The 26,425-nt window shown below is 38.5% G+C and overlaps 1 protein-coding gene across 2 annotated transcripts in view; it reads right to left on the bottom strand.

Moving 5' to 3' along the window:
- Window positions 1-26,425, bottom strand: part of RNF128 (ring finger protein 128) — a 100,471-nt gene that overhangs the window by 11,553 nt on the left and 62,493 nt on the right. For both annotated transcript variants that reach the window (XM_027089579.1, XM_027089580.1), the window contains exons 2-3: window positions 22,407-22,654; window positions 3,383-3,454 (exon numbers count right to left, since the gene is read on the bottom strand). In XM_027089579.1, coding sequence (XP_026945380.1) covers window positions 3,383-3,454; window positions 22,407-22,654 — 320 coding nt within the window. The remainder of the gene's footprint in view (window positions 1-3,382; window positions 3,455-22,406; window positions 22,655-26,425) is intronic.

Raw genomic sequence — 26,425 nt, 5'->3', positions numbered from 1 at the left:
AAAAAAAAAAAAAAAAAAAAAAAAAAAAAGAATCCACCTGCCAATGCGGGGGACACGGGTTCGTGCCCTGGTCCGGGAAGATCCCCCATGCTGCGGAGCAGCTAAGCCCATGTACCACAACTACTGAGCTTGAGCTCTAGACCCCGCGAGACACAACTACTGAAGCCCGCACACCTAGACAACTAGAGAAAGCCCATGCACAGCAACAAAGACCCAACGCAGCCAAAAATAATAAATAAATAATTTTTTTAAAAAAAAGTAAAAGAAGGAAGTTCCTTGGTGGCCTAGTGGTTAGGATTCCGGGCTTTCACTGCTGTGGCCCGGATTCAATCCCTCATTGGGGAACTGAGATCTTGCAAAGCCACTCGGTGCAGCCAAAGTAGGTAAGTAAGTATATAAGTGAGTGAGTGAGTAAGTAAGTAAGTAAATAAATAAATAAATAAACAAACAAATAAATAAAGTAAAAGAATAAAGTCCTGCAAAGCCACTCAGTGCAGCCAAAACAAACAAACAAATAAACAAATAAAGTAAAAGAATAAAGTCAACCAAAGAGGAACAGTACAAAGAGAAACATGTAGCACTGATTTAAACCTCTTCCTGGTTTTAGAATTTACACAATGCCACAAGTTCTATGGCTATGTTTTTCCATTAAAATAAATTAAGGTATAAGTCACATGCAATAAAATTCACTCTAAATGTTGAGTATACAGTTTTTCAAGTTTGGAGAAACATGCAGTCACTTAAATCACCACCATAGTCAAGATACAGGATAGTCCTGGTACTCCAACAAATTCCTCTATACCACTCAGTAATTAACCCCTCTGTAATTAACCCCTCCTTTTATCACTATCTTCTGCCACCCACTTATCTGTTTTTCAGTGCCTGTAGTTTTGGCTTTTCCAGAATATCTTATATGTGGGATTGTGCCTTATATAGCCTTTGAGTCTGCCTTCTTTCACTTAACGTAATGCATTTGTGATTCATCCATGTTGTTGTATATATCAGTAGGATTCCCCCCTTTTTATTGCTAAATAGTATCCCATGCTATGGATGTACCACAGTTTTTTTTATCCATTCAACACTTGAAGGACATTTGGGTTCTTTCCAGTTTCTGGTAATTATCAGTAAAGCTGCCATGAACAATTGTGAACAAGTTTTTATGTGAATGAGTAAACATCTAGCAGTGAGATTGCTGGGTTCTTTCGAGAGTGTATATTTGACTTCATAAAGAACTGCCATTCACTCTGCTGTACAGCAGAAACTAATACAACATTGTAAAGCAACTATACTCCAATAATTAATTAATTTATACACACACACACACACACACACACACAGAACTGCCAAACTGTTTTCCAAACTGGCTGTACATTGCATTCTCACCAGAAAATGCATGAGAGTTCCAGTTGTCCCACATCTGGTCAGCTCTTGGTCTTAGCCATTCTAATAAATGTGCTGTGGGTATCGCATTGTGGTTTTAATGTGTATTTCCCTAATGACTAATGATGTTTAGCATCATTTTATGTGCTTTTTTGCCAGCCATATACTTCTTTGGTAAAATGTCTGCTTTGACCATTTTTCCACTAATAGCTTTTTTTTTTTTTTTTTTTTTTGGGTAGACGGGCCTCTCTTTTTTTTTCTCTCTCTCCTTTCTAGGCCCTGCCGCCGGCTAAGCTCAGCGGCCATGGCTCACGGGCCCAGCCGCTCCGCGGCATGTGGGATCTTCCCGGACCGGGGCATGAACCCGTGTCCCCTGCCTCGGCAGGCATACTCTCAACGACTGTGCCACCAGGGAAGCCCATTAATAGCTTTTTTAGCATCTGCCTTCTGTCTGTTCTCTTCCTGAGTTTTGAGAGTTCTTTATATATTCTGAATACAGTCCTTTATCAGATTTGTGATTTGCAAATATTTTCTCCCAGTCTGTGGCTCGTCTTTTCAGCCTCTTAACAGAGTCTTTCAAAGAGCAAAAGCTCTTAATTTTAACAATTTCTCTTTTTTCTTTAATGGACTTGTTTTTGGTACCATATCTAAGTAATCTTTGCCTAACCCAAGCTACAAAGATATTTTTCTCCAAAGTTTTCTTCTAAAATTTCATAGTTCTAGGTTTTATATTTAAGTCTGTGATCCATTTCAACTTAATTTTTGCAGAGGGTATAAAGTATGGATTGAGGTTCATTTTTTTTTGCCTATGGATATTCAGTCATTGCGTATGGAGAGCCAACAATTGGCTGCCCTTTCTTCTTTGAATTGCTTTTGCACCTTTGTCGAAAATCAATCGACCATTTATGTGTGGGTCTATTTCTGGACTGTCTCTTCTGTTTCAAAGATCTAAAGGTCCATCCTTTCCCTAATACCATGCTTTCTTGACTACTGTAGCTTTAAAATAATTCTGCAACTCAGAAAATGTGAGTCATCCAAAGTTGTTTTTTATCAAAATTGTTTTGGTTATTCTAGTTCTTTTGCTTTTCCAAATAAACTTAGAGTCAACTTGTCAATTCCTACAAAAGATGCAACTAGGATTTTGATTGAAACTGCATTGAATCTATAGATCAGTTTGGGGAGGAAGTGACATCTTGACGACAGAGTCTTCTAACCCATGAACACGGTATATCCCTCCATTTCTTTAGGTCTTCTTTGATTTCTTTCTTTCATTATGTTTTGCCCTTTTCAGCATATAGATCTTGTACATATTTTGTAAGATTTATACCTAAGTATATAATGGTTTTGGTGCTATTATAAATGGTATTTTTTATTTCAATAAGTTCTGTAGCTATATTCTTATTGTAGTACAAACTTCCATAGCTATTTTTTGATACGTGTTTTATACATCAATGGTAGTTTTCAATTGTGCTAAATCTGAAAATGGATGTTCAAGTAGAGTTGTACTGAAGCACTGTAGTAATTTCCTGTTGCTGTAACAAATTACAATAACTTAGTGGCTTAAAATGACACAAACTTATACTCTTACTGTTATTGCTCATGGCCCCTTTCTTGCATCACTGCAACCTCTTGCTTCCATTGTCACATCTCCTACTGCACTGTAGTCAAATCTCCCCTTTCCTCCCTCTTATGAAGACACTGTGATTATACTTAGGATCCACCTGGATAATCCAGGATAATCTCCCCATCTCAAGATCCTTAACTTAATCACATCTGCAAAGTACTTTTTGCCATATAAGGTAACATTTACAGGTTCTAGGGATTAGGACCTAGATGTCTTTGGGGGCCATTATTCAGCCTACCTCCAGCATCAAATAAATTAAAAAATCAATAAGATTTATAAATTCCAATGAAAATCACACTTTGGAAGAACATTTAGCTTTTAACAATGGCTTGGTAGCACTGCTTTAAAACAAATAGCATTTACAAGTCATAAATGCACCTTGTCTCCTTGTTTCAGTGTGCGGAGTTGAAGCCTTCCAATAGCTTTTTTGGCGTCTGCCTTTAATTGTCTCTGTAATAAAAAAAAATAGCAGGTATTAGAAAAAGTATTTTTAAAAGAAATATGATAAAAAAGGTAGAGAGGATTAATAAATATTTATGAGGTAAAAGTCAATGTCTAAGTAAATTTTAAAAGATAAAATTTAATTAGCCATAATAAATGCCCATTTATCTGATACCAAGCAGGATTTTTTAAAATTACTGAAACCTTATGTTTCCCTACCTTCTTAAACAGCAGCTTTGGGGCCACAACGGTAAAGCTATGCGTCCCTATTCCAAATGGATTCGGATGCTATGAATTTTCAAAGCAATTTTCCTATTTTCAAAAGCCCAGAGGACCTTAAGTTACATCTTTTCCAATTTCTTTTTTGAATCGTGTCTTGTTTGGTAGAAAGTGCATTGGATGCAAACGGACCTAGCTTCAAAATCTGACTTTGTCACTTACTAAATGAATAATCCTGGACAAGTCATTAAATCTTTGAGCTTGTTTACTCATCTATAAAATGAGGATAATACCAATCCTTACAGTGTTATTTGGTATTAGGGAAAAAAATTGCTGTTTATAACCACTACTGCCTTGTAAGGAGGGTGGATTCTGAGAGTGGTAAGCCTTTTTTTGGTTTCACTGAACATATACCTAGATGAGTTTGGATATGCAAAGGCAAGTCCATGGCTCATTTAGGGACCAAAGACTAAAATATTACGTACATATCTATATCTATCCATATACACACACGTGTGTGTGTGTGTGTGTGTATATATATATATGTGTATATATATATATGTGTGTATATATATATATATTCAAATATATATATTTGAATCAGAAGTGAGGTTAAGGTATAGGGGGAAATTTAAAAGGTGAGGGAAAAGTGAGAAAGAGAGGAATCAATGAGAGACTATCCCTCTGTGTGGGAGGAAAAATCTCCCAGGTGGTATGAGATATTTGGTGTTAATTTGAAATTATTTGTGATGCCACAATTAACCTTCCTTCTATTTCAGTAAAATCTACCACATACACGAATGCCTCAAGTGAAGATATTATATGTGTAAATTGAAGAAGAGGCTAGGTTTCACACCTGGGTGAATGCTGTATGGAATAGAGAGATAGCATGTGCAGCATGGCAAGATGATAAGCAATCTTCCTATTTTGTACTGTAAAATGAACAAACTTATAGAAATTCAGCAGAAAGTAGGTGCTCAGAACCAGAGGTCTTGTGAGGATGTCAACAACTTCCTCATCCCCCTGTATGTACCTCCATCCCCAGCAGGGAGACCCCTAGGTGACATTGAGGTTACATGAAAATTAGAGATAACATTAAGTAAAGTATCCAGCATAATGTCTGGCTGATAGCAGACACTCAATAAAATGTTTATTAAATGAAAATATAAAGTACTATTTATTCATCAATTAGCATTACAGATTTATACATATCTGTAGCAAATATATTTTGGAAGGGAATAATCCATGGGTGTAGATATGTGAGGAAATTCCTTAACGCCCAAACCTGCCTCCTATAAGATATCATTTTGTGAAACGTATTTGGCTTGATGCCAAGGACATTACTGCCAAAATATTTCTTTGCTGGCATAGTAGCAGCAGAAACTTCTCAGATTGTTACCTGACTGGCAAATATAGCTCACAGAAACAGTTAATAGGAAGGCCTAGCTCTCAGAAGGAAAGAGCCATTAATCGAAGCCCTTTCACTCTCTCTTTGAGACTTAATCATGGATTTCACTCACAAGGGGAATTTTATGATGGTACTTAATTTTTTAAATAAACTTATTTATTTTATTTCTTGGCTATGTTGGGTCTTCATTGCTGCGCGCGGGCTTTCTCTAGTTGTGGCAAGCGGGGGCTACTCTTCGTTGTGGTGCACGGGCTTCTCATTGAGGTGGCTTCTCTTGTTGCGGAGCATGGGCTCTAGGCACGTGGGCTCAGTACTTGTGGCTCGCGGGTTCTAGAGCGCAGGCTCAGTAGTTGTGGCGCACGGGCTTAGTTGCCCCACGGCATGTGGGATCTTCCCAGACCAGGGCTTGAACCTGTATCCATGCATTGGCAGGCAGATTCTTAACCACTGCGCCACCAGGGAAGCGTGGTACTTCATTTTGAGCTTAAATATTTTCCCTTCTGTCACTTGCATCACAAGTAAATAATAGAGTGACAGTGAAAGGAGATACACTTAGGATCTTTAGAGCTGGAAAACTCTTAGAGTTCACCTAGCCTGAGATCTAATCTGACAGATAAGGAAACTGATGCCCAAAGAGAAAGAATGCTGTGCTCAAAATCTCAGAGTTGGTTAGTGTCAGTCCCACTGAAGCCCAGAGTTTGGGAACACTTAACTCTGACTTCAAGGTAGCCATTTTTGTTTACTGTGGCTTGGAGCAGGAAGCTAGTACTACTTCCTTACATTTATATAGTTATTTTATAATTATTTTTGATATATATTACCTCATTTAATCCTCACAACAATCCCCTAAAGGAGAGGATATTTCCATTTTAACGTTGAGCAAGTGGAGGCTTGGAAGAGTAAAATAACTTGTCCAAAAGGGCCTGCAGCCTCTGAATGATAGGGCTGGTACTGGAAGTCTGCTCTTCGTATTCCAAGATTCCATTACGATACAACCATCCAAAACTTTCTGAAGTTTTTCCAACTCCTGGATTCTACGGTCTGTCAAATTGTGGCCAGTCCTTACAGTGAACAGCCAGTAGGCCCACAGGATTCTGGCCCTGGCCTAGATTTCCAAACATCACTACTTTCTTTTCCTATAAAGCATGAGCTATTTCAACACGAAGATGAAAAAAATGCAAATGATACAAAAATAGAGCCAACAAGAGAAAACTGGGCAAGGAAAAAATGTAGTTGATAAGAAGTCTTTGACAATCATTTTGCAACCTGTCTTTAGAGCACTTCTGATTTAGGTTTAAGTAACAAGCTCTATGACACAACTGGGGAAATGCACTCACAAGGAAGTAATACATCTCTAGTGTATTTACCTGATTAAATCTATATAGTCTGATTTCTCATTCCAAAATATTCAATGAAATATAAATGCATGAGTCTCCAGTGCTAGTGTTCATCAATTCATCAGGGATGAACGCTAACTATACAACTTTGATTATATCCAAGACTAATGCAAATTAATTTGAGAGATGGGATTGAACACAAACTTTAAATGTAATGTCCAAGTCTGTGTGAATGAGAAAAGTGGAACTTACATTAAGACCAGAAGATCAAAAAAAAAAAAAAAAACCAGAAGATCCTAAGCAAGGGACTTGATTATGAAGCAGCCCTAGAATTTTAAAAAATCCTTTAAAGGGCAATTTGAATATTTCCAATAACTCTTACCAAGCTTTTATAAAGAAAAGACATTTCTTTCAATATGGAGGAGCGACATGTGGTTTTGTTAAGAAGCACAAACTGTATTTTTATAACCTGAATAAAGGTCACTTTTAAAACTGCCATCAGTACTCAAACTATTTCACTGTCACACTGATAGCAGGAGTTCCCAAGATGCATCCATTCCTCTAAAAACTGACATATGAGAACAAAATTAAGACCAAGTAGTTTATATTAAATATATGTTTGGGTAATTTTGTTTAAGTCAAACTTCTGGCTTTAACATTTAAAGAGAATATGCCCCAATGCAAACTTTAATTTATATTTGATTCCTTAAAAAACAGAACTTCAAGAGTATATCTACTTTGTTACACAAATTACTTTGGACACCTTTTCAGTACCTCTCCACCATATCAGAATTCTCCCCTACCCTATAAATTCCAATAGCACATTGTTTCTACCTCTTATATTCTGTAGTTGTATTATTCATGTGTCTTTTTCTCCTAGTAGATTGTGAGTAGGTGGAAGACTGGTCCTTAATCATTTAAAAAAAATTCCCATAATGCCTAGTAGTTGCTCAAAGAATAGCTTCAGAGTTTAGAAAAACAGATTTTCATGATTTTCTCGTCTAAGTTTGACTCATTAAAAGCTTCTATTCTATCAAATCTGGGAAAATAAAGGTTTAGAGAACACGTATTGGGCCCCTGCCATGCGTCAGGTTTAACCCTAAGCTTTTTACATGTGTCATCTTGTTTAAACATTAACAACCTTATGGAATAGGTATTTTAATATCCAAATTTTATGGACAAGAAAAGGTTCTGAAGCTTGACTAAAGTCCAGGCAGCTGGTTAGTTGCAGAGCTGCTATTCACTTCAAGCCCAGGTTCTATGTGGCTTTAAAGTCCATGATCTCTCCACTATAGCACACTTCCTCCACTGTGTAACAGCAAAGAAGCCTTTAAAGGGCTTCACATTCCTTGTGAAGAAGATAAATGAAAGAAATAAGAAAAAAAACCCTCAAAGTCAGCTATTATCCAATCTTCAAATCCTTCCTCAACTGGCTACTTACTGTGATTTGGGGATCTCTTATATATATATATATATTTTTTTTAATAAATTTATTTTTGGCTGTGTTGGGTCTTCGTTGCTGTGCGTGGGCTTTCTCTAGTTGCGGCGAGCGGGGGCTACTCTATGTTGTAGCACACGGGCTCAGTAGCTGTGGCTCGCAGGCTCTAGAACTCAGGCTGAGTAGTTGTGGCACACGGGCTTATTTGCTCCGCATCACGTGGGATCTTCCCGGACCAGGGCTCGAACCCGTGTCTCCTGCATTGGCAGGTGGATTCTTAACCACCGCGCCACCAGGGAAGCCCTGGGGAGCTCTTTTAAACAGGTATTTTATATCAATAGACTCTACCCACCTCTCCCCAATCCTAAGAGATACCTGGTCTAAGAATATTTGGCAGAGTAGAAGATTGATTCAAAGCACCTTGGTTTTTCACCAACTTTCTTAACAGAAGCTTAATGCCATTAGTCTATTCAAAAGCTGGGATGGTTCTAGTCACTGAAGAATTTCAGCTGTATAGTTGTTTTGTTTCTGAGTGACACTTTAAGTGGACTGAAAATGAAGAGTCAGGTCAATTCTTACCCTATATTACAATGTTCAATTTTTAAATTACAGTGAACTCAAAGATATTTTACCTAGTTCATCTGTGAATTTATATCAAACTAAGTAAAATAAATGTTTTAGTCTGGTTATTTGTCACCTGGGTTTTGGTCCCACAGCATTCAGCTTTTAGTTTAACTGAAACCCACATGAATAACACTAGGCACGTAGTCAAACCTAATTACTTGATGGTGGGGGGAGGGAGTGGATTGGGGTATGTAAAAGCAAGAAAAGAGGGTAGATATAAGCAAACTATATTTCCCTGTTCTTAAGTCACCACTTTTTAAAAAAATTTATTTTTGGCTCCGTTGGGTCTTCGTTGCTGTGCACAGGCTTTCTCTAGTTGCGTTGAGTGGGGGCTACTCTTTGTTGCGGTGTGCGGGCTTCTCATTGTGGTGGCTTCTCTTGTTGTGGAGCACGGCTCTAGGCACGCGGGCTTCAGTAGTTATGGCGCGCGGGCTTAGGTGCTCCGCGACATGTGGAATCTTCCCGGCCCAGGGCTTGAACCCAGGTCCCCTGCATTGGCAGGCAGATTCTTAACCACTGTGCCACCAGGAAAGTCCCTCACCACTTTTTTAAAATAAAAATTTTCATAAAAATTTGGCTCGGAATTTATAAAACAGAATACTTAAAATCAAGGATTATAGTAAGAGGATTCTTTTCTTCAGATACATTCCTCTGAACAAAATCAAAGTTTGAGTGATGTGGCTGTTTAGATATATGAGAACTGAGAGAAATCTACTTTTTTCCCCAGCAAAAACCTAGGCATGGAATCACTGTATTGTACACCTGAAACTAATATAATACTGTATGTCAATTATACTTCAATTAAAAAAGATAAAGCCCCAAAAAACCTCTGTATAATATTTGAATGAGAGTATTCCTAAAGGAAAGAGGAGGTGCAGACTATAGAACAGCTTCCCATAAGTCTATGGAACTACAGAAATAGGAGTACAGACCACTTACACAAAGGTGATCCCTGTGAACAGTGTGAGGAAATGCACTGTAAGGAAGAGCAGTCAGAAAAGGGGGAATTTACCCTAGGAGATAGGTTATGACTCAGATTATAGTATTTTTCAAAGAAAGACAATCAAAACCTTTATTAGAGTAAGTGAATATTTTTAAAAATCCCGACAGACCCATTTTAAGAGCTTCCTTTTGTCCAGTGAGAAAGTCAGAGAAAGACTATAAAACCAGGTCCTACTCAGACGAGAATTTGTTTAATCTGCTCTTCTTATACAAGAGCCAAAGCAGTGGTTTTGTAAAGGGCTCTAAATCTCAAATTCAGGCAGGAACAGATACATACAAATGCATCAACTACAACTATGTATATATTGCTAGTGGTACAGCATGCAGACACCTGGTAAGTCTTCCAGTTAATTTCATATACTAGGACAGTAGAGAAAATTTAATGTAACCAGAAATGTTTCAGATAGTTTTTAGTCATGCTTTAAGTTCAAGGACAAATTTTAAGATATTAATGTAGCTAAGTTCTTCCTCATCTGAGACCACACAGGAGTGCTATCTCTTTGGCAGCAAAGTATAAGGACATGTGTTACATATCTCTGCCCAGGAAGCCAATTTGAGTCTCAGGATCTGAGGCTCAGATGGGGGACTGGTCACTAGATAATTCTGCTAGCAGTTGGCCATGCTGCTCCAAACTCAGGACGCCAACAACAAAACCAGGTGCATATTATTTATCCTGATTGTTGCTCTAGATGTGTATAACAAAATCATCAATCACTAACATAAAGAACACTTTGACTCATTTATTTTGTAACTGAAAGTCTGTACCTTTTAATCTCCCTCAACTATTTCTCTCCTCCCCCCACTGCCCCCCACCTCTGGCAACCACCTGTTTGTTCTCTGTATCTATGACTCTGTTTCTATTTGGTTATGTTTGTTCATTTGTTTTGTTCTTTAGATTCCACATATAAGTGAAATCATACAGTATTTGTCTTTCTCTGCCTGACTTATTTCACTTAGCATAATATCTTCTAGATCCATTCATGTTGTCGCAAATGGTTAAGATTTCATTTATTATGGCTGAGTAATATTCCATTGTATACAGCGAGATAAAGAGGCACAAGTTTCAGTTACAAAATAAATGAGTCACTGGTATGAAATGCACAGTGTGTGGAATACGGTCAATAATTATGTAATATCTTTTTATGGTAACAAATGACAACTAGACAATCATGGCAATCATTTTCAAATGCATAGAAATATTGAATCACTGTGTTACATACCAGGAACTAACATAGCGTTGTAGGTCAATTATATTTCAAAAACAAACAAACTTGGGACTTCCCTGGCGGTCCAATGGTTAAGACTCCACGCTTCCACTGCAGGGGGCGCAGGTTCGATCCCTGGTCGGGGAACTAAAATCCCACATGCCGCGTGGCGCAGGCAAAAACCAACCAAACAAACTTACAGAAAAAGAGATCAGATTTGTGACTACCAGAGGTGGATGGTGGGGGAAGGGGGAATTAGATGAAGGTAGTCAAAAGCTACAAACTTGCAATTATAAGATAAGTAAGTACTAGGGATATAATGTACAACATGACAAGTATAATTAACACTGCTATATATTATAAATGAAAGTTATTAAGAGAGTAAATCCTAGGAGTTCTCATCACAAGGGAAAAAATATTTTTTTCTATTTCTTTAATGTGTATCTATATGAGACGATGGATGTTCCCTAAACCTACTGTGTTAATCATTTCAGGACGTATGTAAGTCAAATCATTGTGTTGTACACCTTAAACTTATACAGTGCTATAAGTCAATTATATCTCAATAAAACTGGAAGAAAACAGAAAAGCAAACAAAACAAAACAAAACAAAGAAAATAAAACCATTTGACGACCACATTCCCAGGGCTGGCCAAGGGCCAAGCATGGTTTCCTTGGAGACTTTCAAGGAGTAAGCAGCTAGATCTACTGTGTTGTCTCTTTCCTTACAATCTATTCTCTCTCTCAGTCATGGTCTTTTTAACAACAAAACAGTCATTTTGGGCTTTTACAATTAGTACAGCATTTATATATAAAGTAAGGAAGAACAACATAACCATATCTAATACTTGCAGAAGGCAATGAAGGATGAAAATAGGCTCAAAGAAATAATTCTTCCCATCTATAAGACCATTTAAAACATCTTTATATTGATGTACCAATTTAATTATCTCTTTACTCCCTTGATCTATGGCCACTTGAACTTTGGGATGAACTTGTACAGAGCTATTTAAAGTAATAAACTATATCTAATTCTTACTCAGGCCAGTCACTCTCCATTGGTATCACATCCTGGGGAGGTTTTAGTTCAGCTTCCCAATACATTTCATTATCATAAGATGTATTTATATAAGGCAGTTGAACCTTACCAACAATACCAGTATTACGCCATATCACAGTATGGTTATGATACAGTTTCATCTGGTTACAAAAGAAGTCAGGAAGTATCACAGAAGTGTTTATTAAATCTTCCTAGAAGAAACTGTTCTTTGCCCACATACCAGATATTATTATGGACAAGTGTTACCACCAGTGGTGATGATTCTGTCATTTCTAGGTTCCATGTTAGCTGAGGACAAAGTCAATCATTTGTCTCAACTCACACTATTATACAGTTTTCCCATTGACTGTCGTGCAGCAAGGCTGTCTCCCTCCCATGGGGAATACATGGGTATCATTCAGTATTATTCCTATTCCTATAACTCATCTTATTTTGGTCCATCCTTTTGGAGAGGTGAGTCAGAGATCAGCAATGTAAGTTACAATTTCACCCAGAAAGTTTATGGCTCTGCATGTGTCTCAAAGATGCTCTTCCTGGGGCTTCCCTGGTGGCGCAGTGGTTGACAGTCTGCCTGCCAATGCAGGGGACACGGGTTCGAGCCCTGGTCTGGGAGGATCCCACATGCCATGGAGCGACTGGGCCCATGAGCCACAACTACTGAGCCTGCGCGTCTGGAGCCTGTGCTCCACAACAAGAGAGGCCGCAACAGTGAAAGGCCCGCACACCGCGATGAAGAGTGGTCCCCCGCTTGCCACAAACTACGGAAAGCCCTCGCACAGAAACGAAGACCCAACACAGCCAAAAATAAAATAAATAAATAAATATATTATTTTTTTTAAAAAAGATGCTCTTCCTGAACTTCCATAACTAAAATTGGAAGGTCATTACCCCATGACTACTTGGGTCCCCATTTGGAGTAAAATAGTTAACAGACCCTGTTGTGTCAGAGTATACGCTCTTTCCAAGTGTTGAGTGCTAACATTCTCTAGCATTATGTATTGGGTCTGTGTGACCATATTACTAAGTTTTTATCAGCTTTCCAAGTGGATTCCCATTCTTTTCTCTGCTCTTGGAAGATGATTCCTACCAATCTATTTCAGAGAGTAACTTCTTTTCTTCTGAAAGACAGTTTTCATTAAAAGTAAATTCAGCTTGTTCCATTATATGAAGGCCAGCTTCTCTTTCACCTAGAGCCCTGTTTTGTTTCACTGGCCAATATTTAATCCAACACATACCTTGTTTCCACTGAGTATGGACTGCTTGAGTAAGGTTAAGGTACATGCACTATATCCCAAAAATGCTGGGTGTCTCATGCCAGAGTCAAGTGGATAATGGTGGCTCCCAAACTCAGTTTAGTTTGAGCATGCCAGAAGGTTTTCCATAATCTTCATTGTCTTAGGTTAGGGTTGTTCCCAGTGAAGACATGAATCCACCATATAATGCCTAATATGTTATTTTCATTCACAACCCATTGATATTTTTCATCTTGTTTAAAAGCTTTCTATCCACAAAAACAGGGATGATGTGTGTTCTGACACATCATACTACGGAATGTCAGGCATACGACCACTATATGCTGTCCATTATAATTGGGCATTATGGTCATCAAAATTTATGGTTATACATTTATCAGTTTGCCTGACATTATCTACTATGTGTCATAATGGTTCAGAGGGAAGACACTCCTGAACATTCTAATGAATTTTAACAAAGGTAAATTTTCATTACTCAGTTTCAGTATTATTTTTACCAGCAAAATGGGTATAATGCAGTTAAATATTTAGTGATAGTTATAACTATCATATGCATCAAGCTTTATGTTTTAAAAATAAGAAGTCAGGAAAATTAAATAATATGTAAATGACATTTCAGCACTCTCAAGTATATACAAGCAAAAGCGATTATCGGTCATATATTTAATCCTTTAGTCACCAAAGGATAAACAGATATAACCCATTAAGGAGTGGAAAGTGCCCTCTCAAAAGCCTTCTCTAAAAGGTGAGAAGTTTTTTAATTTAATTTTATTTTTTTATACAGCAGGTTCTTATTAGTCATCAATTTTATACACATCAATGTATACATGTCAATCCCAATTGCCCAATTCATCACACCCCCACCCCCACCCTGCCGCCACTTTCCTCTCTTGGTGTCCATACGTTTGTTCTCTACATCTGTGTCTCAATTTCTGCCCTGAAAACCAGTTCATCTGTACCCTTTTTCTAGGTTCCACATATACGCGTTAATATACGATACTTGTTTTTCTCTTTCTGACGTACTTCACCCTGTATGACAGTCTCTAGATCCATCCACATCACTACAAATGACCCAATTTCATTCCTTTTTATGGCTGAGTAATATTCCATTGTATATATGTACCACATCTTCTTTATCCATTCATCTGTCAATGGGCATTTAGGTTGCTTCCATGAGCTGGCTATTGTAAATAGTGCAGCAATGAACATTGGGGTGCATGTGTCTTTTTGAATTATGGTTTTCTCTGGGTATATGCCCAGCAGTGAGATTACTGGATCATTTGGTAATTCTATTTTTAGTTTTTTAAGGAACCTCCATACTGTTCTCCATAGTGGCTGCATCAATTTACATTCCTACCAACAGTGTAAGAGGGTTCCCTTTTCTCCACACCCTCTCCAGCATTTGTTGTTTGTAGATTTTCTGATGATGGCCATTCTAACTGGTGTGAGGTGATACCTCATTGTAGTTTTGATTTGCATTTCTCTAATAATTAGTGATGTTGAGCAGCTTTTCATGTGCTTCTTGGCTATCTGTATGTCTTCTTTGGAGAAATGTCTATTTAGGTCTTCTGCCCATTTTTGGATTGGATTGTTTGTTTTTTGAATATTGAGCTGCATGAACTGTTTATACATTTTGGAGATTAATCCTTTGTCCATTGATTCATTTGCAAATATTTTCTCCCACTCTGAGGGTTGTCTTTTCGTCTTGGTTATGGTTTCCTTTGCTGTGCAAAAGCTTTGAAGTTTCATTAGGTCCCATTTGTTTATTTTTGTTTTTATTTCCATTACTCTAGGAGGTGGATCAAAAAAGATCTTGCTGTGATTTATGTCAAACAGTGTTCTTCCTATGTTTCCCTCTAAGAGTTTTATAGTGTCCGGTCTTACATTTAGATCTCTAATGCATTTGAGTTTATTTTTGTGTATGGTGTTAGGGAGTGTTCTAATTTCATTCTTTAACATGTAGCTGTCCAGTTTTCCCAGCACCACTTATTGAAGAGGCTGTCTTTTCTCCATTGTATATCCTTGCCTCCTTTGTCATAGATTAGTTGACCATAGGTGGGTGGGTTTACCTCTGGGCTTTCAATCTTGTTCCATTGATCTATGTGTCTCTTTTTGTGCCACTACCATATTGTCTTGATTACTGTAGCTTGGTAGTATAGTGTGAAGTCAGGGAGTCTGATTCCTCCAGCTCCGTTTTTCTCCCTCAAGACTGCTTTGGCTATTCGGGGTGTTTTGTGTCTCCATACAAATTTTAAGATTTTTTGTTCTAGTTCTGTAAAAAATGCCATTGGTAATTTGATAGGGATTGCATTGAATCTGTAGATTGCGTTGGATAGTATAATCATTTTCACAATATTGATTCTTCCAATCCAAGAACATGGTATATCTCTCCATCTGTTGGTATCATCTTTAATTTCTTTCATCAGTGTCTTATAGTTTTCTGCATACAGGTCTTTTGTCTCCCTAGGTAGGTTTATTCCTAGGTATTTTATTCTTTTTGTTGCAATGGTAAATGGGAGTGTTTCCTTAATTTCGCTTTGAGATTTTTCTTCATTAGTGTATAGGAATGCAAGAGATTTCTGTGCATTAATTTTGTATCCTGCAACTTTACCAAATTCATTGATTAGCTCTAGTAGTTTTCTGGTAGCATCTTTAGGATTCTCTATGTATAGTATCATGTCATCTGCACACACTGACAGTTTTGCTTCTTCTTTCCCAATTTGTATTCCTTTTATTTCCTTTTCTTCTCTGATTGCCGTGGCTAGGACTTCCAAAACTATGCTGAATAACAGTGGTGAGAGTGGACATCCTTGTCTTGTTCCTGATCTTAGAGGAAATGATTTCAGTTTTTCACCATTGAGAATGATGTTTGCTGTGGATTTGTCATATATGGCCTTTATTATGTTGAGGTAGGTTCCATGTATGCCCACTTTCTGGAGAGTTTTTATCATAAATCGGTGTTGAATTTGGTCAAAAGCTTTTTCTGCATCTATTTAGATGATCATATGGTTTTTCTTCTTCCATTTGTTAATATGGTGTATCACATTGACTTGCGTATATTGAAGAATCCTTGCATCCCTGGGATAAATCCCACTTGATCATGGTGTATGAGCCTTTTAATGTGTTGTTGGACTCTATTTGCTAGTATTTTGTTGAGGATTTTTCCATCTATATTAACCAGTGACATTGGTCTGTAATTTTCTGTTTTTGTAGTATCTTTGTCTGGTTTTGGTATCAGGGTGATAGTGGCCTCATAGAATGAGTTTGGGAGTGTTCCTCTGAAAGTTTTTGGAAGAGTTTGAGAAGGATGGGTGTTAGCTCTCCTCTAAAGGTTTGATAGAATTCACCTGTGAAGCCATTTGGTCCTGGACATTTTTTTTTTTTTTTTTTGCCGTACACGGGCCTCTCATTGTTGTGGCCTCTTCCATTGTGGAGCACAGGCTCCAGACGCGCAAGCTCAGCAGCCATGGCTCAAAGGCCCAGCCACTCAGTGGTATGTGGGATCTTCCCGGACCGGGGCACAAACCCGTGTCCCCTGCATCGCCAGGCGGACTCTCAACCACTGCGCCACCAGGGAAGCCCGGTCCTGGACTTCTGTTTGTTGGAAGATTTTTAATTTCACAATTTCATCACTTGTGATTGGTTTGTTCATAGTTTGTATTTCTTCCTTGTTCAGTCTTGGAAGGTTATACCTTTCTAAGAATTTGTCCATTTCTTCCAGGTTGTCCATTTTATTGGCATACAGTCGCTTGTAGTAGTCTCTTAGGATGCTTTGTATTTCTGCGGTGTCTGTTGTAACTTCTCCTTTTTCTTTCTAATTTTATTGATTTCTGTCCTCTCTTTTTCTTGATGAGTCTGCCTAATGGTTTATCAATTTTGTTTATCTTTTCGAAGAACCAGCTCATAGTATTATTGATCTTTGCTATAGTTTTCTTAGTTTCTATTTCATTTATTTCTGCTCTGATCTTTATGATTTCTTTCCTTCTGCTAACTTCAGGTTTTGTTTGTTCTTCTTTCTCTAGTTCCTTTCGGTGTAAGGTTATATTGTTTATTTGAGATTTTTCTTGTTTCTTGAGGTAGGCTTGTATAGCTATAAACTTCCCTCTTAGAACTGCTTTTGCTGCATCCCATAGGTTTTGGATCATCGTGTTTTCATTGTCATTTGTCTCTAGGTATTTTTGATTTCCTCTTTGATTTCTTCAATGATCTCTTGGTTATTTAGTAATGTATTGTTTTGCCTCCATGTGTTTGTGTTTTTTACGTTTGTTTTCCTATAATTCATTTCTAATCTCATAGTGTTGTGGTCAGAAAAGATGCTTGATATGATTTCAATTCTCTTAAATTTACTGAGGCTTGATTTGTGACCCAAGATGTGATCTATCCTGGACAATGTTCCATGCACACTTGAGAAGAAAGTGTAATCTGCTGTTTTTGGATGGAATGTCCTATAAATATCAATTAAATCTATCTGGTCTATTGTGTCATTTAAAGCTTGTGTTTCCTTATTAATTTTCTGTTTGGATGATCTGTCCATTGGTGTAAGTGAGGTGTTAAAGTCCCCCACTATTATTGTGTTACTGTCAATTTCCTCTTTTAGAGCTGTTAGCAGTTGCCTTATGTATTGAGGTGCTCCGATGTTGGGTGCATATATATTTTAAATTGATATATCTTCTTCTTGGATTGATCCCTTGATCAATATGCAGTGTGCTTCCTTGTCTCTTGTAACATTCTTTATTTTAAAGTCTATTTTATCTGATATGAGTATTGCTACTCCAGCTTTCTTCTGATTTCCATTTGCATGGAATATCTTTTTCCATCCCCTCACTTTCAGTCTGTATGTGTCCCTAGGTCTGAAGTGGGTCTCTCGTAGACAGCATATATATGGGTCTTGTTTTTGTATCCATTCAGCAAGCCTGTGTCTTTTGGTTGGAGCATTTAATCCATTGACGTTTAAGGTAATTATCCATATGTATGTTCCTATGACCATTTCCTTAATTGTTTTGGGTTTTTTTTTTTTTTGCGGTATGCGGGCCTCTCACTGTTGTGGCCTCTCATGCTGCGGAGCACAGGCCTCGGACGTGCAGGCTCAGTGGCCATGGCTCACAGGCCCAGGCACTCTGCGGCATGTGGGATCTTCCCGGACCAGGGCACAAACCCATGTCCCCCACATCAGCAGGCAGACTCCCAACCAGTTCGCCACCAGGGAAGCCCCTGGGTTTGTTTTTGTAGGTCCTTTTCTTCTATTGTGTTTCCCACTTAGAGAAGTTCCTTTAGCATTTGTTGTAGAGCTGGTTTGGTGGTACTGAATTCTCTTAGCTTTTGCTTGTCTGTAAAGCTTTTGATTTCTCCATCGAATCTGAATGAGATCCTTGCAGGGTAGAGTAATCTTGGTTGTAGGTTCTTCCCTTTCATCACTTTAAGTATATCATGCCACTCCGTTCTGGCTTGTACAGTTTCTGCTGAGAAATCAGCTGTTAACCTTATGGGAGTTCCCTTGCATGTTATTTGTTGTTTTTCCCTTGCTGCTTTCAATAATTTGTCTTTAATTTTTGCCAATTTGATCACTATGTGTCTTGGCGTGTTTCTCCTTGGGTTTATCCTGTATGGGACTCACTGTGCTTCCTGGACTTGGGTGGCTATTTCCTTTCATATGTTAGGGACGTTTTCAACTATAGTCTCTTCAAATATTTTCTCTGGTCCTTTCTCTCTTCTCCTTCTGGCACCCCTATAATGCGAATGTTGTTGTGTTTAATGTTGTCCCAGAGGTCTCGTAGGCTGTCTTCATTTCTTTTGATTCTTTTTTTCTTTATTCTGTTCTGCAGCAGTGAATTCCACCCTTCTGCCTTCCAGGTCCCTTATCCATTCTTCTGCCTCAGTTATTCTGCTATTGATTCCTTCTAGTGTAGTTTTCATTTGTTATTGTATTGTTCATCTCTGTTTGTTTGTTCTTTAATTCTTCTAGGTCTTTGTTAAACATTTCTTGCATCTTCTCGATCTTTGCGATCTTTGCCTCCATTCTTTTTCCGAGGTCCTGGATCATCTTCACTATCATTATTCTGAATTCTTTTTCTGGAAGGTTGCCTATTTCCACTTCTATTAGTTGTTTTTCTGGGGTTTTATCTTGTTCCTTTATCTGGTAGATAGCCCTCTGCCTTTTCATCTTGTCTATCTTTCTGTGAATGTGGTTTTTGTTCCACAGGCTGCAGGATTGTAGTTCTTCCTTCTGCTGTCTGCCCTCTGGTAGATGAGGCTATCTAAGAGGCTTGTGCAAGTTTCCTGATGGGAGGGACTGGTGGTGGGTAGAGCTGACTGTTGCTTTGGTGGGTAGAGCTCAGTAAAACTTTAATCCACTTGACTGCTGATGGGTGGGGCTGGATTCCCTCCCTGTTGCTTGTTTGGCCTGAGGCGGCCCAACACTGGAGCCTACCTGGGCTGTTTGGTGGGGCTAGTAGTGGTGGACTCTGGGAGGGCTCACGCCAAGGAGTACTTCCCAGAGCTTCTGCCACCAGTGTCCTTGTCCCCACGGTGAGCCACAGCCACTGCCCACCTCTGCAGGAGACCCTCCAACACTAGCAGGTAGGTCTGGTTCAGTCTCCTATGGGGTCACTGCTCCTTCCCCTGGGTCCCAATACACACACTACTTTGTGTGTGCCCTGGAAGAGTGGAGTCTCTGTTTCCCCCAATCCTGTCTATGTCCTGCAGTCAAATCCCACTAGCGTTCAAAGTCTGATTCTCTAGGAATTCCTCCTCCCGTTGCTGGACCCCCAGGTTGGGAAGCTCAATGTGGGGCTCAGAACCTTCACTCCAGGGGGTGGACTTCTGTGGTATAGGTGTTCTCCAGTCTGTGAGTCACCCACCCAGCAGTTATGGGATTTGATTTTACTGTGACTGCGCCCCTCCTACTGTCTCATTGTGGCTTCTCCTTTGTCTTTGGATGTGGGATATCATTTTTGGTGAGTTCCAGTGTCTTTCTGTTGATGATTGTCCAGCAGCTAGTTGTGATTCTGGTGTTCTCACAAGAGGGAGTGAGAGCACGTCCTTCTACTCTGCCACCTTGGTTCAGTACTGGTGAGGTGAGAAGTTTTAATGCTATTCTTAACCATGTGTACAGAAGTTGATTTTCTTAAGATATATTATAAACTATGAAATTTACTTGAGTGATGAGACCGGAGTCAAATATCCAATGGAGCTTGTGCAACACCAGACAGTTCTTTATAAACTGTATTACTTGCTTATGGGTTTTAATGCCACATTAATAGATTTAATATAGCACTTGGCGTACAGAAATACATACCCCACCATGAACATGCACAAACCAAACACTCTTGTCACTGTAACTATAAACTTTGAACCAAACACTCTTGTCATTGTAACTATAACATTTGAATAGTTCGTCATACTGGATACCAATTTCTTTTCAACTTCAGAGATAAGATCAGCACTATATACAAATGCCAAATATTAACACAGTGTGAAACTATTGAATGGCCTGGCACAGGAATTTTAAACATCCTTTTGACTACAACTAGTAACGGGCTGAACCTGCCACCAGTGTGATAAGCTGCTTCTCTAAGGAGAAGTACAGAAGTCAATTAACTTTAAACATTGAGATAATCATCACTCATTACCACATGCTGGTGTCTAAATCTTTACAAAGGTTTTAGAACACGATTTCAATTTTTCATCTGTTCCCAAATTTAATTAACTTTCTTGCCATATAGAAATCCTCACTGCTTCCCTACTCTCAAATAAATTGGGTTCATCTTTGCTTATTCGAGATAGAGTGCATGAAGTGGCCAGAATTTCACTGCCTTTGGAGGAACTTCTCAGTACATATAAAATACAATCTGGCCTCTACTATATGATCAGCTGAAAGCCTTAAATCCCTACTAATCATTCTGGAGAAGCGGCACACCACTCTGCTGTTGTGTTGAGAATTCTCGAGAAGGAGAGGAGGTTAAGAAATGACGGTGGCATGGACCAGGGTGGAAGCAATGGGAGTGGTGAGAAGTAATCGGATTCTGGATATATAATGAAGGTAGAAAACAACAGGATTTGCTGATGGAGGTTACGCGGGAAGTGAGAGAAAGAGAAGCATAAAGAATTTACTCCAAGGTTTCTGGCCTGGGGTCAAGAGAAGTTCTTCTGAAAATGGAAGCAATTAATAGCATGTTTGGGTGTCTACAGCAACAGAAGACAAGGCAGAGGATATTGGGTATAGACACAGATGCAGATAGATGGGTACATGTGGTGGAAGCTTGTGGAAGTACTCTTGATTACTTCAATTTTCTCAGTGGAATAAGATCCAAAATACAAGTTGAGAGTAAAGTTGGAGGACGTGTTGGAGGTTTAAGGAGAAAGGAATATGTATGATTAGTAACCTAGGAAAGGAGAGGAAATTGTTAAGAAAACATGGCATGACTGTTGGGCAGCAGTAAGCAAACTCACTCTGAGTTTGTGATTATAAATTTAAAAATGAGATTAGCCTGTATAGATGCTAATGTTTGTCTCCTACTTCAGCTAAGCAAAGAACTGGCATAGAGTAGGTGGGAAGTAGGATTTAATCAGGGTTGGGTTTTGAGAGCAAGTTAACAAAGAGAGAGAAGGGCCAAGGAAACTGAAGACGTACGCATGGGAGTGGCCATGGAAGTTAAGCTGGGTATGGAAGAGAAGTGAGGATATAAGAGGAATGAGGGGCACTTTAAATGTGGTAGGATCAATGCCACATAACCAGAGTTTCTTCCCTGTTCAATGATGCTTTGGTATTTTTGTTCTATTATTTCTGTACTTTGTACCTGTTTATACATCAGTTGTTAAAATATGGGAGAGATTATGAATATGTGACTCTGTTTGGAGCCTAGTACTATATGATGCACAATTAGATCTTTAAACTTGCCTACTCATGACATTCAGCCTAGTCTCTCTTCCCAGCCCTGCCCTCAAATGCTAATGCACAATGTACAGGCACACACTTACATGTAAAATAACAGTGATTACCTTTGGGTGGTGACTACAGTTTTGTTGTTGTTGTTATATGGAGTTTTGGGTGAAGGTTTTTTTCCCTTGTACTTTCTAGTTTCTAAATTTTCTATATTGCGTATGAAATGCTTTTGTAATTTAGAAAAAATGTGTAAATGAACATATGTATTTACACCCATATATACTTAAATGCTGGCTGTGCTCCCTAATGAGGTATTAGAAGACTTAACCAGGCAGGATTAAGGCCATAGACAAATTTCAGAAAATAAGAGATCTCAGAGGATAGAAGGTGACATACTTTTAAAAACTACCAGTTTTCACAAAACATATGCATGGATCATTGTCCAGCAAGTGAAGAATATTAAAATGCATGACACTGAATCTACAATTAAAATAGTAAAATATTTTTAAATTGGAAGAAAGGGCCATTACAAACCTGCTTCCTGCTTTGAGCTCTCGCATTCCGTAATCTTCGAGCAGAATAAAAGATAAAATAGCCCACAGTTGCTGCCGTAATAATAAAAAAGGACACAGAAACGAAGAAAATTGAATAGTGATTCACCCAAGGTCCATGTTTTTTCCCTACTTCAATGACCATTGTTACTTGTATGCCTCTTTGAATAGACTGTAGAATTTTTGTGCCTTTCAGATTGCCAATCATGATTGCAACAATGTCTCCTGCACCTGTAAAAGAAAAGGAATTCAGTTTTAGTTTGGTAAAGCATTCTTAGTATAAAAATCCAATTGCTAAAATGATTTTAAATGACACTCAATGAAACATAAACATGCTGAGACTTGGTTACTGATCTTAAGGAACTCATAGTTTAGTAAGGAAGCTATGATATACAACAAATACCTCCCCTCCCCTCAGGTTTGCCACCTATAATTCAAAAGTATTGGGTTTGGGACCCAATTTGCCTCTTACATGAAGGCTTTCTTAAAGACAAGTAGTCACCTGGATGGTAGGGGATTCTCCTAGAGAATCTGAGATTTGAGAAAGACAAAACTATTTAACTATATGTTTCCCAATTTATGAAGTGACAGACTATCTCATGAGCTCACTACTAAAATGTATAAGGATCTACATATCAGGATTAGTAATTTGAGACAAATAATGATTACAAGCCCAAATGGACAACCTATATATATGTCCATGTGCCATTTTTCTATATCCTCAAGAGCAAAATAAAATTTGTCCAAGATGCTCTAAGGTTTTGCACGGACCTAATCAGGTTAGCAATGAATATAACATGTAAAATTGATAGAAATGTGTTTCTATTCAACCCCAACTAAAGTCAAGTCTGAAATCAGACTAAACTTATTACTTAGTCTAATCATCTATAAGTCTTAGTCTAAAGGCCAAATCTCTATAACATCTCCCACTTTACTGACTTTATAAATCTTATGATAAAAATAAAGAACAGACATTATCTTTCCCAGTGGTGTGTGAATGTTAGATTACTCTCACCATTCCAATGCTTATCACGGTTTATATTCCTTCTAGTTTAAATGACCTGAGACCAATAATCTTTAGGAAGAGAATAGAGTTCTTTGAATGTTAATAGCATTCACACTTTCAGTGGATCAAATCAAGAGTACAAACCTTAAATGGCAATGTATATAGCAGAATTATTATGCAAGTAATCCCTCAAGTTTATGGCCCCCAGTGGCCAAAGTCTACGAAAGATCAAGATCCTCTTCTCACTTGAAGTTACCAATTCAAAAAATATATTCATAGGGTATTATTAAAGATCCTTAAAGTTCCAAAAGACATTATTTTTACATATGACAGCCATTTAGTTAAACCCTTTTATATAACTTTGCTGACTCATTTGCCATTACTCAGTTTGGTAACATTGACGACTCACTCTCTTCCCATTTACATGAGGAAAATCTCAGAAGCAATGGGAAGTGAACGAGGCTGAAATGTCTTCTTTGCATCTCTTTCCTCTATCAGTATATAATGCAAATAGTCCTAAAGAACTGGCTATTTTGCAAGAGAGAGGCTCATTTTTCTCTTTATTTGGGGGCTTTACATTTCTAGCTTTGGCACTAAAAGCACAGAAATTATTTCAATTCTCTTTTGTCACTATTTGGCTTTTCACTACAAGCCATCTATCAGGAAAATTTCTGGCTATAAAGTTTTGATTAACTATATAACCTAGCGTTCATTTCTGATATTGTAACCTGAATAATTTTTGAAAGCATATATCATTCTAAAAATGAGGTTTTGGAATACATGATAATTTTAAAGATTTCTTTTTAAATCACACATGTGTCCTTCTAAATGTTTTTGACTAACAGAAGCAAGTTTTCATTCTTTTAGAAGATATGAGGTGGGTGGCAGGGCTGGATGCTCAGGAACATACTGGCCATTGCGGTCAAGTGGAGATTAAAAAACAAGGATACTAGAGAATGGACTTGAGGATATGGGGAAGGGGAAGGGTAAGCTGTGACAAAGCGAGAGAGAGGCATGGACATATATACACTACCAAACGTAAAATAGATAGCTAGTGGGAAGCAGCCGCATAGCACAGGGAGATCAGCTTGGTGCCTTGTGACCGCCTAGAGGGGTGGGATAGGGAGGGTGGGAGGGAGGGAGACGCAAGAGGGAAGAGACATGGGAACATGTGTATATGTATAACTGATTCACTTTGTTATAAAGCAGAAACAACACACCATTGTAAAGCAATTATACTCCAATAAAGATGTAAAATAAATAAATAAATAAAATAAAATAAATTTAGGGTAGGAAAGAGAAAAAATAAAAAACAAGGATAGTCAAGAAATATACATTGTCTACACATAAGGAACAATGCTGTGCCTCAATCGCCCCAATTCATATTCATATATGCTATATGTAGTCCAACTATCTATTGAATTAGCTTTCTAATCATATAAAAGATCTATTTCTAAGCATTATTATATATCTCCTCCTCCTTACACCCTTGCAACTATTTAAAAACTGCTCCCCCTCCACTGTTCCTGATCACACTTAATGGCATCACAACCCTCTGGTCACCCGGTTTAGTAACCTCAGAATCACATTTGAATACTCACTGCTAACCTAGTCTGTCATGTAGATAATACTTCCTTGGCATCTCCCATTATCAGATCCTCTGTTCCATTCCTGCTGCCCTATAATGTAGGCCCTCATAATTTCCTTGCCTGAGCTACTTCAGTAACCTCCTAACTGGTCACTCTAACTCCAATTTTCCCCCTTCCCTTAAAGTTTCATCAGCCTTCCTGGTTGACATTTGTCATCACTTGGTTGGATCATGCCTCTTCCCTACTCAAAAGTCTTTAATGGCTCCTTATTACTCATTAAATTTCTGACTCCTTGGCCTAGCATTTAAAGCCTTACATTATCTGGTCCCAAGAGAACTTTTCCAGTATGATGTACCTCCACTACACCCCCATCTCATGAACACTTAGATCCAGCCACATGGGATCGGCTAGTGTCATTCACTCTTCATAACTTTCCTTTTGCTCATTCTGTTCTCTCAGCCTAAAATGCTCTACATCTGCTCTGACACTCCCCCTTCCTTCTCTGCCTGTCTATGTGTTACTCAAGTCCCAGCTCAAATGCTGCCTCCTGTGTTATTTTCCCGAGTTCCAAGTGAGAATGTAAATGCTCCCTCTTTGCTCCTCTGTTACCCCCTCTCTAAAGAACATTTTAAGGGCAGAGACTGTCTTAATTAACTACAGCAACGCCTTCCTTTATCTGGTATTGTCAGAGAATTAGGTATTCCATATAAGTTAAATTCCCAAGTAACAAAAAGTTTTACACAAATACTTAATTTCAACAATTTTGAACAGACATTTTAAAAAGGCATCCGTACAGCCCTATTTTCCTAACTAGGATATACTGATTATGATTTACTATTGATAGTGGATCATCTTTGTAAGCCATTATTTAATACAGTAGTTAGGTTATTTGTCCCCAAACTGTTATGATTTTTCACCAAAGTCACAGACTTGGAGAGCTGGAATGGACCTTAGATATCATCCAGTCTGACTCTTTTTTTTAAAATTTATTTATTTATTTATTTATTTATTTATTGGCTGTGTTGGGTCTTCGTTGCTGTGTGCGGGCTTTCTCTAGTTGCGGCGAGCAGGGGCTACTCTTTGTTGCAGCGCGCGGGCTTCTCTTGTTGCGGAGCACGGACTCTAGGCGCGTGGGCTTCAGTAGTTGTGGTACGCAGGCTCTAGAGCTCAGGCTTAGTAGTTGTGGCACAGGGGCTTAGTTGCTCTGCGGCATGTGGGATCTTTCTGGACCAGGGCTCGAACTCGTGTCCCCTGCATTGGCAGGCAGATTCTCAACCACTGCACCACCAGGGAAGCCCCTCTGACTCATTTTTGAGTTCTCACTTTGGGTAATTTTCTTTGGGGGAGAGAGGTTGTCACTTGTTGCTTCTAGCAGCATCTCTCCCCTCTTTCTAATTTTATACATCT

This window comes from Aethalodelphis obliquidens, unplaced genomic scaffold, assembly GCF_003676395.1.
Source record: "Aethalodelphis obliquidens isolate GAN/ISIS:26980383/991018 unplaced genomic scaffold, ASM367639v1 scaffold66, whole genome shotgun sequence".
In the NCBI taxonomy this organism is placed as follows: domain Eukaryota; kingdom Metazoa; phylum Chordata; class Mammalia; order Artiodactyla; family Delphinidae; genus Aethalodelphis; species Aethalodelphis obliquidens.
This window is presented reverse-complemented; position numbering and strand designations above follow the sequence as displayed.